The sequence below is a fragment of the Erythranthe guttata genome, chromosome 4 (assembly GCF_056151865.1).
Source record: "Erythranthe guttata isolate IM_541 chromosome 4, IM_541, whole genome shotgun sequence".
Lineage (NCBI taxonomy): Eukaryota > Viridiplantae > Streptophyta > Magnoliopsida > Lamiales > Phrymaceae > Erythranthe > Erythranthe guttata.
The window spans coordinates 17,210,185-17,222,406 of record NC_142536.1 but is presented as its reverse complement, the minus strand read 5'-3'; the positions used below and the strand labels follow the sequence as shown (position 1 = coordinate 17,222,406).

General features: G+C 37.2%; 2 protein-coding genes across 2 annotated transcripts; both read left to right on the top strand.

Moving 5' to 3' along the window:
• Window positions 1-463: 463 nt before the first annotated feature.
• On the top strand, window positions 464-3,188 carry LOC148771301 (PKS-NRPS hybrid synthetase cheA-like). The gene is made up of 2 exons (XM_088817067.1): window positions 464-1,687; window positions 1,769-3,188. Exons 1-2 carry the CDS (start codon window positions 570-572, stop codon window positions 3,096-3,098), a joined length of 2,448 nt encoding a protein of 815 aa, XP_088673193.1. The 5' UTR covers window positions 464-569; the 3' UTR covers window positions 3,099-3,188.
• Window positions 3,189-7,597: 4,409 nt separating this feature from the next.
• On the top strand, window positions 7,598-11,073 carry LOC105950438 (Cytidine/deoxycytidylate deaminase family protein). Its single transcript, XM_088817680.1, has 10 exons — window positions 7,598-7,817; window positions 8,748-8,823; window positions 8,970-9,009; window positions 9,103-9,161; window positions 9,252-9,289; window positions 9,404-9,467; window positions 9,567-9,620; window positions 9,884-9,985; window positions 10,218-10,308; window positions 10,882-11,073. Exons 1-9 carry the CDS (start codon window positions 7,636-7,638, stop codon window positions 10,272-10,274), a joined length of 672 nt encoding a protein of 223 aa, XP_088673806.1. The 5' UTR covers window positions 7,598-7,635; the 3' UTR covers window positions 10,275-10,308; window positions 10,882-11,073.
• Window positions 11,074-12,222: the final 1,149 nt, after the last annotated feature.

Genomic DNA, 12,222 nt, shown 5'->3' with positions numbered 1-12,222 from the left:
AAAAAAATGAGTGCATCGAATGAGGATCGAGATACGGAATCCAACGAGGTAAAATTTGTTCGTTTTTGTTCTTTAAATCGCGAAAACAAGACCCACGACCAAGTTGGACGCCCAAAAATACGTCTCACGCCTAAACTGAACGCGGAAAACCTAGATCCACGTCCAAACCGAACGCACGGGATGGTACTTGGCGCCCGGTTCGAACGCGAACAAGTATTTCCCGCGTCCGGTTCGGGCGCGGAGAACTACTCCCCGCGGCCGATTTGGGCGCCAAAAACCAAAAACCACGTCCGGTTTGGGCGCGGAAAACTGCCAACCGCGTCCGGTTTGGGTGCCCAAAACCGATTTCCGCGTCCGGTTTGGAAGCGGAACACTTTTTTTTTTTTTTTTTTTTTTTTTTTTTTTTTTTTTTTTTTTTTTATTATTATTATTCTTTAACCTTATTTTATTTATAATTATTTCAGGAAGAGCAACAACAAAATTCTTCTACATTTGAAGTTGATCATAGTGAGCATTTTATAGTACCGGAACTTTTTAACTCGAGGATTGAGTTGGTACAATGGGCGAGAATGACCGCCAAGAATCTTGGTGTAAAGTTGGTGAGCCGTAGTAGCCCTTCAAATAGAGCATATCTTACTTGTGATCTATTTGGGGTGAAGAGACCAAGTAAAACAGACACAGATGTGCCAAACTCTCGATGGTCGGGCACAAAGAAGATTAATTGTAAATTTTACTTGAAGGGAGAGCAACATTACGGGGATAGATGGGGAATTAGAATATTATACGGGAAACATAATCATGATCCCGTATATTTGTTTGGGCATGGGTCTACGAAAATGACTGAAGAGGAGGTGGAAATCACTCGGATGTTGGCAAAAAGTCATGTGCCGCCGAAGAAGATTTTAATACATTTGAAAGAGAAGAACTTGGCAAAAGATGTGCATTTGAGACAAATATACAATGAAAAGGAGAAAATGAAAAAGGAGGCTAGAGGCGGACATACAATTATGCCGCATTTGGTTGGGTTGCTTGAGGAACATAAGTATTATAAGTGGATCCGCACTGATCCAACTACGCATGAAGTGATTGATCTGATGTGGGCACACCCTCAGTCGGTCGAAATGTTGAGACTGTTTCCATACGTTTTGTTGTTTGACTGTACGTACAAAACAAATGTGTACAAAATGCCTTTGTTGGAGATTATTGGTGTTTGCTCTGAGGGTCTGAATTTTACTGTTGCAGTGGCATTTATGCGCCATGAAAATGAAGATCATTATACGTGGGCGTTGAACAATTTGAGAAAACTATACCTCCCAAACAATGTACCGGGGGTCGTTGTGACTGATAGGGAATTGGGGCTAATAAAGGGGTTAGAGAATGTGTTCCCAGAGTCATATCATCTTCTATGCACATTCCATATCAATAGGAATGTGGGTCGTCGTGCTGCACAATGCTTGGGTAACAGTAAGTCTCGAGGAATTACCTTCGTTCGTGAGGTTTGGCAAAAAGTTGTAACTTCACTATCTGTTGCACAATACGAGAGTAACCTTGCGGCGATGGTCGATGAGTACAGAAACAATGCGGATTTACTCGAGTACCTAGATACGACTTGGCTCATATACAAAGATAGGTTTGTTCGTGCATGGACAGATTATGTATTCCACCTCGGCAATACCTCGACAAACAGGTAATTTAATATTACTTGTGCAATATAAATCGTAATTTAATATTAGTTGTGAATTAAAAATTTCCTATGTTCACTAATTAGGGTTGAGAGCGGTCATAAAGCAGTAAAGGATTGGTTGTCGTCGTCCACCGGTGGATTTGACACCTTTTGGGCTCAGTATCACTCACAGATGATCATTCAACTTAATGAGATTCTGAAAACATTTGGCAAATCAAGGAGGATCCGAGCGAAGACTATCAATGTACCCATTTTTAGGATTTTATCTTCCGGAATCGTCACACATGCGGCCCTTAAACTTTTGGACGTTGAGCGTAAAAAAAATGTCGAGAATTGCAATTGTTACTTGAAGAACACTCACGGTCTCCCTTGCAAACATGACATTGATCTTAAAGAGAGTAGACGTGGTGGTGTGTTTTATGCAGAAGATGTCCATAAATTTTGGAGGACCATGATTTTGTTGGATGGCAATGATGCTGAGAGTGTCGATTCAGTCCCCGATCATAGGACACAAGCACTTGGAAGATTAGAAGGATTGGTTGAGGAATTGCGTCAACGTTCTGACGTTGAGATTAATGATGTGGCGGACATAGTTTTTGAAAGGATACACCCCGGCGAGACGGAATTAAATGAGCCGTCAGTACAACGACCAAGAGGCAGACCGAGGAACAACTCCACGCAGAGAGAATTGTCAGCATGGGAACCTCGACCACGAGGTAGTAGAGGCCGTCGAGGCAGTAGAGGTCGTGGTCCACCTTCTGATTCATCTAGCAGAAATCGTAGTCGAGGTCGTTCATCTACTGTAAGTGGGGGCGAACCGGAACGCATTGTCCAACCTGAGTTTATCCGGAATCTACATTTTGCACTTGTACCCGATGTTGTGACGTGGAAGAACGTGTTAGGCGATGGTAACTGCGGATACCGGTCTGTTGCATGTGCAGTCAAGGGCGACGAGGAGAATTGGTATGATGTTAGATTGGATGTTTATAATTTTCTCAAAAATAATGAAGTGTTTTTCAAAGACTACTATGGCGGCGGGAATTACATATATCAAGTGATGACAAGTGTGGCACATTGGCAAAATGGACCGGCACCGCTAAATAAATGGATGACTATTACGGACGTGGGAGTGGTCGTAGCAACATGTTACAACGCTTTGGTGTTGTCGACAAGCAGTTCTGGAAATCAGACGTATTTGCCGCTTTTCTCCCCCGTTGGTGTTTCACAACTATCGCACGAGATGACCATTGTATACCTGGCGGAAGGGAGTCATTTTGTGTATGTGAAGTTGAATGATAATTGTCCACTGCCTCCATTTGACATGCAGTGGCGGAGGTATAGGAACGATAGTGTAGCTTATTTGGACGATGCATTAGCGGGTAGACGTCATTTGTGGGACGTTCTAAACAGTTGATTGATTTTTTTTCTCGTGATTTTATGTTGTTTGATGTTTATGTAATTTATTTATAATTTATGGATGTTTGTGTGAATTATTAAATTATTTTAGTTTTTTTGATGTTTATGTAATTTATTTATAATTTATGGATGTTTGTGTGAATTATTAAAATATTTTAGTTTTCTGTGATGCTGCTGTGATGCTCTCTGCCAAGCCAAAGTTTTTCAGCTACTGTATCTTTTCTTAACAAACTGCATTTTTTAATCAAAAAATCAAAAATTCGGGCTCCATGAAGGACTCGAACCCAGGATAACATTGAGCTACGGCCCACTCCCATGCCAGTTAGGCAATAAAGATTTTGTGAATATAAAGTTAATTAAATATAATTGGTCATTTCATGTTTTTCTGGGCAAAAATTCAAAATACACACGCGCTGCCAAGATTCGAACACGGGTCAATTGGGCAGTAAATCAGAACCCTGACCAACTTGGCTACCGCAAATTTGTTTATTAAGACTTATTAAATTAGAAATATTTATTTCATTTTCTACTGGGCAAAAATAACAATATTCATTTATCCAGAAAGAGAAGAACTGAAATAATATGAAACACAAAAACTGAAATAAACCTAAAAATAACATTGTTCATTTATCCTAGTAATCCGGCACACTGAAATAAACCTAAAAATACGCAATTCTGTCGATAATAAAAAAAAAAACATAGAAATAACTAAAAGAAATAACAAAAATAAATATAACAATAGCTACTAGTCCCTCCTCTGCCGCCTGCTCTGAGAATATGGCATACGTGACGGTCCAGTATCATGCTCAGCATCCATATCATCATCGGGAATATCGGGTGGCTGCAACTGTAAATAATCAGAAAATGGCGTGCACAGATCCTGAACCTGTCTAAAGACATCATCTGGTACCATATGATATCCTGGAATACGGGATGGTGGCAAGTGATCGTAGTAGTACGGATGCAACAATCGTGTGATATCGTACACGAATGGAACTGGAGATGGTTCTGCTCTCTCCAATAAATCAGTACTGGGATCTACACGAAGGTGAGTACGAGGTATATACCAATCCATGTAATCTGTAGCAACCTCCCAAGCTGGATCCGCCCTATGACCGTAGTAAGTCTGCTCAAGTCTGTGCACGTTTGGGATACTCCATGCATAATCATTGGACTCGTAACGTACTTTATACGAAACAATTTTTCTTTCCCTCTTAGAACCACGCATCGGTAGAATAGGGGACGCGGGAATAATCTGTCGAAAGCCGAATTGGCGCAAGACTCTATCGGACATGTAAGGCTCGATCGTATCCATGAACCTGATAGTACCATGATGGAGTGTCTTCTCGACATCACGTGCCACATTCGGACCAAACGGAGTCCAATAAACCTATTATAATAAAATATACATATTAATAATACAGTTAATTCAGACAAATGAAACAATACATTGTACAAGTTACTTACATCGGTTGCACGTAAATGATCAAGCATCCGACGATACTCAAGTAATCGACTGCTATCCTTTCGAACCACGTCTGATATATGCCACCTCATGCACCATGGCTCTCCTATAACGTGTGCTTTAACCGTCGGAGGTCGAAAACTCGGAAAATACTCGTATATCCAACACTATACAAACGTATGAAACACAATTTAAAAATAATATAAATATTAATTATATTAAATAATTAAAGAAAATATACAAATAAAATAATTACCTCTAACAGTGTCAGACATCCGGAAATCTGTTTCGCCTCAGCTCGTGAAGCCATACCCAACTGTCGATATAGATTCGCCAATGTACCGGAGCCCCACGAGTACTCTCTAATCTGCTCGATGTCCTCTATAAGTGGGCAAAAATCTGGCTTCACTCTAGCACCGCTCTTATTGACAAATAAAGTCGATCCCAACAAGTAAATGATGTATGCTCGCACCTTACACTCTGACGAAGCTGATGAATGATCTCCGTATAGCTCCTGCAAGTCCTCTAATCGGGGGCCACCATTGTGCCACCAACTTTCTATCTTGAGAATGTCAAGATCGAATATTCTCGATCCAGATTCGATCACCAAGCTCTTCTGCATATCAGTGTAAGGACGATGTCCACTAACTCGCAACCCCATGATATAATGCACATCATGGAGTGTAATCGTCATCTCCCCAAAAGGCATGTGAAACGTATTTGTGTCCGGCTGCCACCTTTCAATGAATGCCTCAATCAGTGGGTTATTGTGCTGAGGGAGTACACAATGCTGCAATTGGTACAAACCAGTACCCTCCAACAATGCAACAGACCGAGGATCTGTTGGCCCACGCCAACCAGTCACCGCTTTTGTACGGGATTGCAATTTAACCATAGATCGCTCCTGTCCAAAATATAAACAAATATTAATTATGCAACTATCTACTATACGCATTTAAAAAAATACAATAAAAATTCATATAATAAAATATTACCTTTCCCTCCCAAATGTCATAGGCGACGTGCGCTCCGAAACTCGGTATCAAGTTATAGTCAGTAGGTCCACCAGGTGCCGGACCAGTCAACTTCCACGGACGAGTAACAGTATCGGACGAAGTACTACCCCGACGATGAGTAGCACCACCAGATGAAGTAGCAGCAGCACCTGTCAAAGTAGTCGGGGATGCGGAAACGGTATTGCCAACATCATTGCCATCATCATTGTCATCTAATCCAAAATCTGGCACCGGATAAACATACTGACCCTCGAAACCTACATGTGAATCATCATCATCCTCATCGGTCTGTGCATCTGGCTCCCTCAGTCGCAAATTACGTTCACCCCGTCGTGTAGATCCAGTAACCTTACGCTTGTGTGTCCTACCCTCTCTTTGTGCAGTAGTATCATCTACCGGTTCCTCGATTCCAGGAAATCCATCTGGTCTCATGCCACGTGTCATCGGTCCCTTGCCCCGTCCGTGTGGCCAACTCGCCGACATCTACAAATATCAACATATACAAATTACTTAACTAATGAATGAATTAATTAATTAATAAAAAAAATTGAAGGCTACTCGTCGACTTCTACAAAAATCAGTGTATACAAATATAAATTAACAAATGAATAATAAATTTAAAAAAAAAAAAAAAAATTGAACCGGGCTTTCGGTTTCGGCGCCGATAAAAAAATAAATTGAAGCCTACTCGTCGACTTCTACAAAATTCAGCGTATCCAAATATAAATTAACTAATAAATAATTAAAAAAAAAAAAAAAAAAAAAAAAGAAATTGAACCGGACGCCCGGTCCAGGCGCCGGTCAGGGCTCTGCACGTCTGGACCGGACGTGCAGATTCCTGACCGGCGCTTGGACCGGTCGCCCGTAAATTAAAAAAAAAAAAAAAAAAAAAACAATTTTTTAACCCGGCGTCCGGTCCAGACGCCGGTCAGGGATCTGCACGCTCGGTCCAGACGTGCAGAGCCCTGACCGGCGTCTGGACCGGACGCCGGCTGGTCTGTTCCACGCCCAAAATAGCCGTGGGAAGGCAGTTTCCACGCCTGAATCAGGCGTGGAAACTGCCTTCCCACGGCTATTTTGGGCGTGGAACAGACGGGATTTTCTCCCCCAACTCACCCCAAAATCGCGATTTTCATTCAAATTTCATAGGATTAACAACAAATTCGATACATATAAGTACTTTAGATGAGTAATTACCTGTCTAATTGATACGAATTTCGGATTTGGAAGGATTGTGAGAAGAATTTAGGATTTTTGTGAAATTTGGGGGTTTTTGGTGGTTTTGGGGTTTGAGTGAATTGGGTAGGTTTTAGAGAGAGAAAGGAAATGCAATTGTGAACGACATTCGTAATTTTACTGCCGCGTAAATCATTTCAGATATATAAATGAAGGGTAAATTACAACCCCGAGGTAAGGTATACTTACAAAAAACCACCTAATTTTACCATAATTACATCCACCCCCAACAGTTTATAGATTTCTTATATTAACACCCTTTTGAGGGGTGAATGTAAGAAATTTACAAATCGAGGGGTCAAAATGGAATTTCTTAAAATTGATTAGTTTTTTCGTTAATAAACTTTACCTCAAGGAGGTGGCCGTCAGTTACTCATAAATGAATTTTGGATTTCAATGGGAAAATAACAATTTTCGTCCCTCAAATTTGCACCAGTTTTGTATTTTATCCCTCATTTTCACAAGAAATACATTTGGTCCTTGATGTTTCCAAAATTTAACACTTTTAGTCATTTCTGTCAATTTCTGTTAGTACTAATGGAATCATGTGTGTGCCCGCCACTTCTTTAACTGACGGACTAACGGTAAATTGACGAGAATGACCAAAAGTGTTAAATTATTCAAACATGAGGGACCAAATGTATTTTTTGTGAACATGACGGACCAAATGTGAAATTGGTGCAAACTTGAGGGAGGAAACAGTAATTTTCCCGATTTCAACAGAGTGAGAGGAAAAGCCCATATTTATTCTTTTACCGCTACTTTTTTTCGTCTATTATTTTTCCCACCCATTTTTCGCGGCTAATTTTCTGCTCGTCATGAATTCGAGAGAGATAACTCTGTTCACCGCCGCAACACTGTTCGGCGCGGTGGCTTCCGCCATCTCCGTCGGCCTGTTCTTCAACACCAGAAGCTCCAAATCCCGCCGCTCATCAAACGGCGTCGCCGGAAAGAAATTATCTCCACGTCAGAGCCCCTTTGATCCCGCAAAACGGAAAGGGTCAGTGGCACTTCTTCCCCCCTTTTGAAGTTTCTTCTGTTGATTTTTGGAGTTGTTTCAAATACGATTAACTATCAAAAATTCATGAATTTTTCTTTGAATTTATGTATTTTGAGCTTATTGTTTTTGAAATTATATATTTTGAGCTGAGTATTTGGAGTATAGCTAAGCACAATATAATTGTTGGGTAAACTACGGTCACCTCCTGAAGTAAGGTTAAATTACAAAAAAAAAAAAAAAAAAAAAAACTCTCATGTTTGGGTAATTACAACCACACTCCTCATCTATGAATCTTCTTACACGTCGACCCTTGCGTTGTCAAATTTAGTAGAATCTTCTAGATTATGTAGAATAATCTCCAGTTTGTACCCGTTTTACCCCGTTTGAGCTCCATATTTTGAAACAAAATGACCATTATAAGATGTATCCTTGTAAATATCCGATTGCGGTGCATCATAAACTGCATTTTTGCACAAAACGAGTACAAACTAGAGAACATTCCACGGAATCTAGAAAATTCTGTTGAATTTGACACCATAACGGTGGATAAGTAAGAAAATTCATAGTTGAGAGGTAGTTGTAATTATCCAAACAGTAGGAGGTTTTTCGTAATTTGACATTACCATAGGGGGATGATTGTAATGTACCCTATAATTTTTTGAGAAGTTTTTTGGTGTACGAACTAGAGAACATTCAATGGAATCTAGAAGATTTTGTGGAATTTGACACCATATGGTGAACGTGTAAGAAGATTCATATTTGATGGGTGATTGTAATTATCCAAACAGGAGGGGGTTTTCGTAATTTGACCCTACCTCAGCGGTGGCCGTAATTTACCCTATAATTGTTTGAGAAGTTTTTGGATGCGCCAAAATTTCGATACCTTTTGCTTCACATTTTGTTGTAAAATTTTATGTATTTGAATTGCAGATATCTATCTTGGGATGACTACTTCATGGCAATTGCATTTCTATCAGCAGAGAGGTCCAAGGATCCAAATAGACAGGTTTATTTACTACGTTATTACAGACTTACGGTAGTACTTCAAAACGACAAACAAAATATATGAAGAGTTCAGTTTAATTTATATTTCATATTAAATTTCCGACTCTATATCGTTTTTCGATTAATCTTTAGTTCTTGTTCTTATAGGTTGGTGCTTGCTTAGTGAGTGAAAAGGGAATAATACTTGGTAAGATTGCTTGATGAACTGAATTCTTGCTGTTACGGTACTTTTCTGCTTCGTGTTGTTTTTAATTGTTTTTTTTATTATTGTTTCGTTAAGGTATTGGCTACAACGGATTCCCACGTGGATGCTCTGATGACAAGCTTCCGTGGTCTAAGGTTCGAATCTTTTTTTTCCATCTCAACACGAAAGAAAAATCAAATCACAAAATTTGACTAATTACTTAATTACTCGATGTGAAATATCAGAAATCCAAGAATGAGAATCCCCTCGAAACAAAGTACCCGTAAGTAATACAATATTGCAATTATTTGAAAAAAAAAAAAAAAAAAAAAAACCGCTCTGGAAATTTGTTGGACTATACCAAATTGCAACGGTCAATTATCATGGTCTCGTGCAGTTACGTATGCCATGCTGAAGTCAATGCTATCTTGAACACGAATCATGCATCTGCTGCAGGCCAAGTTAGTACTAATCTATTTCGTTTGCCGATTTTGTTTTTTCTATTGCTTTCTGAATTTGTGACTTTTAATAGTATGTTGACATGTACATTACCTCTGCAGAGGCTTTATGTTACGATGTTTCCTTGCAACGAGTGTGCGAAGATAATTATTCAGGTGAATTAAATACTTTTCTATCTCAATCTGACAATTCAAATTACGCAGCTTCGACAACTAGTACCAAAATATTTTAACAAGGGGTCCGCCAGACACTATATTAAGGGTTAATTGCATTTGACACCCTGTGTTTACACTAATTGTTAAGAAACTCCGTGTATTCAATTTCATTAGCAACCTCCCCCTATAGACACATCATTTAAAATTATAACAGATAATAGGGATTTTTCTTTCCGTGGGTAATTGATTGGTCGAGTTTTCAGTCCGGTGTTTCGGAGGTTATTTACTATGTGGAAAAGAGATTGGATAATTCGGACACTGCGTACGTTGCTTCTCACAAGCTTCTATCGATGGCAGGTGTGAAGGTAAGCTAATATAGTATCTCTCTAGTGCTTTTCTGCTATATATCATCTTAATCTTAAAAATTGTCTGTCATTGAGAAAATATATATTAATAGAGAGTTAAATGTAAATATGTCGTTTATTAGTATTTTATTACATTCGAACTTTTGTGTAGTTTTAATATCGTATTGTTTGTTAACTTATGAAGCCATAATTCAAAATCTTACTATGGTCTGAAAATTTCTCGTTTTTTAAGGTAAGGAGACTTCAGCCGCAGATGGATCAGATTTTGATCAAATTCGACGAGTTTTAGAAAGCTCGTACAGTTAGCTGCATGCATGTCTGAAGTATGTTAATCCTTCTCCTATTTTTATTACAGTTAGTGGTCATTTCTGATTATTGCATTTGGATACGGGTGGAAATCTCACAAATCGGATTTAGCACTTCTGGAAAAAAAAAAAAAAATAATTCGGAAGGCAAGAATTATTCCAATTTCCGTTCTTAAAAAATATTTGTTAAAAAACGGGAATTTCAGATATTGGAATGAAAAAAGTTGCTCCAATCGGAATTTGAGTTTGGAATGGATGAAAAATAGAAATTCCTTTTTACTTTTTAATTTTTTTTTAAATATAAAATCTGTAATAATATTGATTTTAGAAGTGCAAATTTTTTTTTTATGAAAAAAAAGGGAATTGAAATAGAATTGGAAATAAAAAACTTGGAGTTTGTAATGAAAAATATTGTTCTAAAAATTGAAATTTTGGATTAGAACCGACAGAATTCGGACGTTTTGTTCCAATTTCCACCCCTACATTTGGATCAAAGGAATCTCTTTTGAAAGAGAAAATAAATTTGAAAGAAACACATAAGTAAATGAAATGGCTTCTGTCTGATTTTCCTTTTACTATGTTTCCTGCAAGAGCTTCATGAACAGAAGCAGTTCCCCAGATTGGAAACATGTTTTGTTTGCTTGGTGGGAGTCATGTCGGAATTTCAAACTATATGATGATTATTGAGATTAGTGTACTAATTAATTCATCATTTTAAATTTATTTGTTGTGGATATTATGCTACTTGTATAGTTAATTAATTCCATTAATATTTGGAGTACAGTTTTGCTCTTTTTTTTTTTCATTCATTTGATACTCAGTAATATACTTTTAAAATATAGTAGAATCTCGATAAATTAATACTCGATAAACTAATAATATCGCTTAAATAATAATTTTTTTTTTTGTCCTGACTCAGTAAAAATAATAAATTGATAGAAATTCTTTTTTTAACTAATAATAATAGTATTTAAAGTATTAGTTCTGTAATTTAATATTTCATTAAATTGATAGAAATTTGTTTGTCCCATTAGGTGAGCTATTGACATTGTTAGGTCAAGAGAGTAAAACTAAAAATAAAATAATTTATTACATGTTCTCATGATGCCCAAGTTCAAATTCTATATCGTTTTTGCTTTCTTTGTGATAATATATAATTTAAAATGTAAAATGTAAAAATAACAATTTCCTATCCAAATAACTAAATGATAGAAATTAAGTGTTTTTTAAGTTAAAAAAATGATTGTCACACAATGAGAATATATTATTTGCCTGTTATTGGAAATAACAGGTCATTGATATGCTACCCTGAGTGAAGTATAATGGGTAATCTTTAATCGTTAATGTTGTGAAATAATTTTCCATTAAGCACAAATACACATAGGCGTGTGCGATAATGTGCAAATCAACTGTTAATAATCACTTAGTGTATTTTATCAGATGTAACATCAAATAAATCGAAATAATACGACATTCGCCAAAAAAATAGTGGAAAGTGTGGGTTTGGTTTGTAAATCTGACAAATTGAACTTTCTCAAACTAGAGCGTGATTAGAAAATGATAAAATATGTTAAAAAAAAAAAAAGCTACTCGAGCTCGACTCAATTGCTTTACAAATTTAAATCAAAAAGACTTGAACGTTATATGTACAACTCGACTTAATTCAATTCGATTACACCTCTAGATATACATATGAATATCTATAAAATAGTTCTTTTGATCCTAAACTAAAAAGTAAAAACCATCCTAGATTTTTTTATATTAATTAATAAAAAAATAAATAAAAGTTGCATAACATATGTTATCCATGTGTGTACTAGGAGTCTATAAATTGAGTGAAATTGATGACATGCTATTATATTTTTATAATATAATAATAATTAAATTTTAAATAATTATAATTTAGGTTGGTATTATATATTTTTTAATTTT

Excerpts from the sequence above, each read along its gene's own strand:
- LOC148771301 (XM_088817067.1), top strand. The coding sequence starts at position 570 with ATGACCGCCAAGAATCTTGGTGTAAAGTTGGTGAGCCGTAGTAGCCCT. Across the intron at positions 1,688-1,768 it reads GGCAATACCTCGACAAACAG|GGTTGAGAGCGGTCATAAAG; the intron begins GTAATTTAATAT and ends TTCACTAATTAG.
- LOC105950438 (XM_088817680.1), top strand. The coding sequence starts at position 7,636 with ATGAATTCGAGAGAGATAACTCTGTTCACCGCCGCAACACTGTTCGGC. Across the intron at positions 8,824-8,969 it reads CCAAGGATCCAAATAGACAG|GTTGGTGCTTGCTTAGTGAG; the intron begins GTTTATTTACTA and ends TTGTTCTTATAG. Across the intron at positions 9,162-9,251 it reads ACAAGCTTCCGTGGTCTAAG|AAATCCAAGAATGAGAATCC; the intron begins GTTCGAATCTTT and ends GTGAAATATCAG.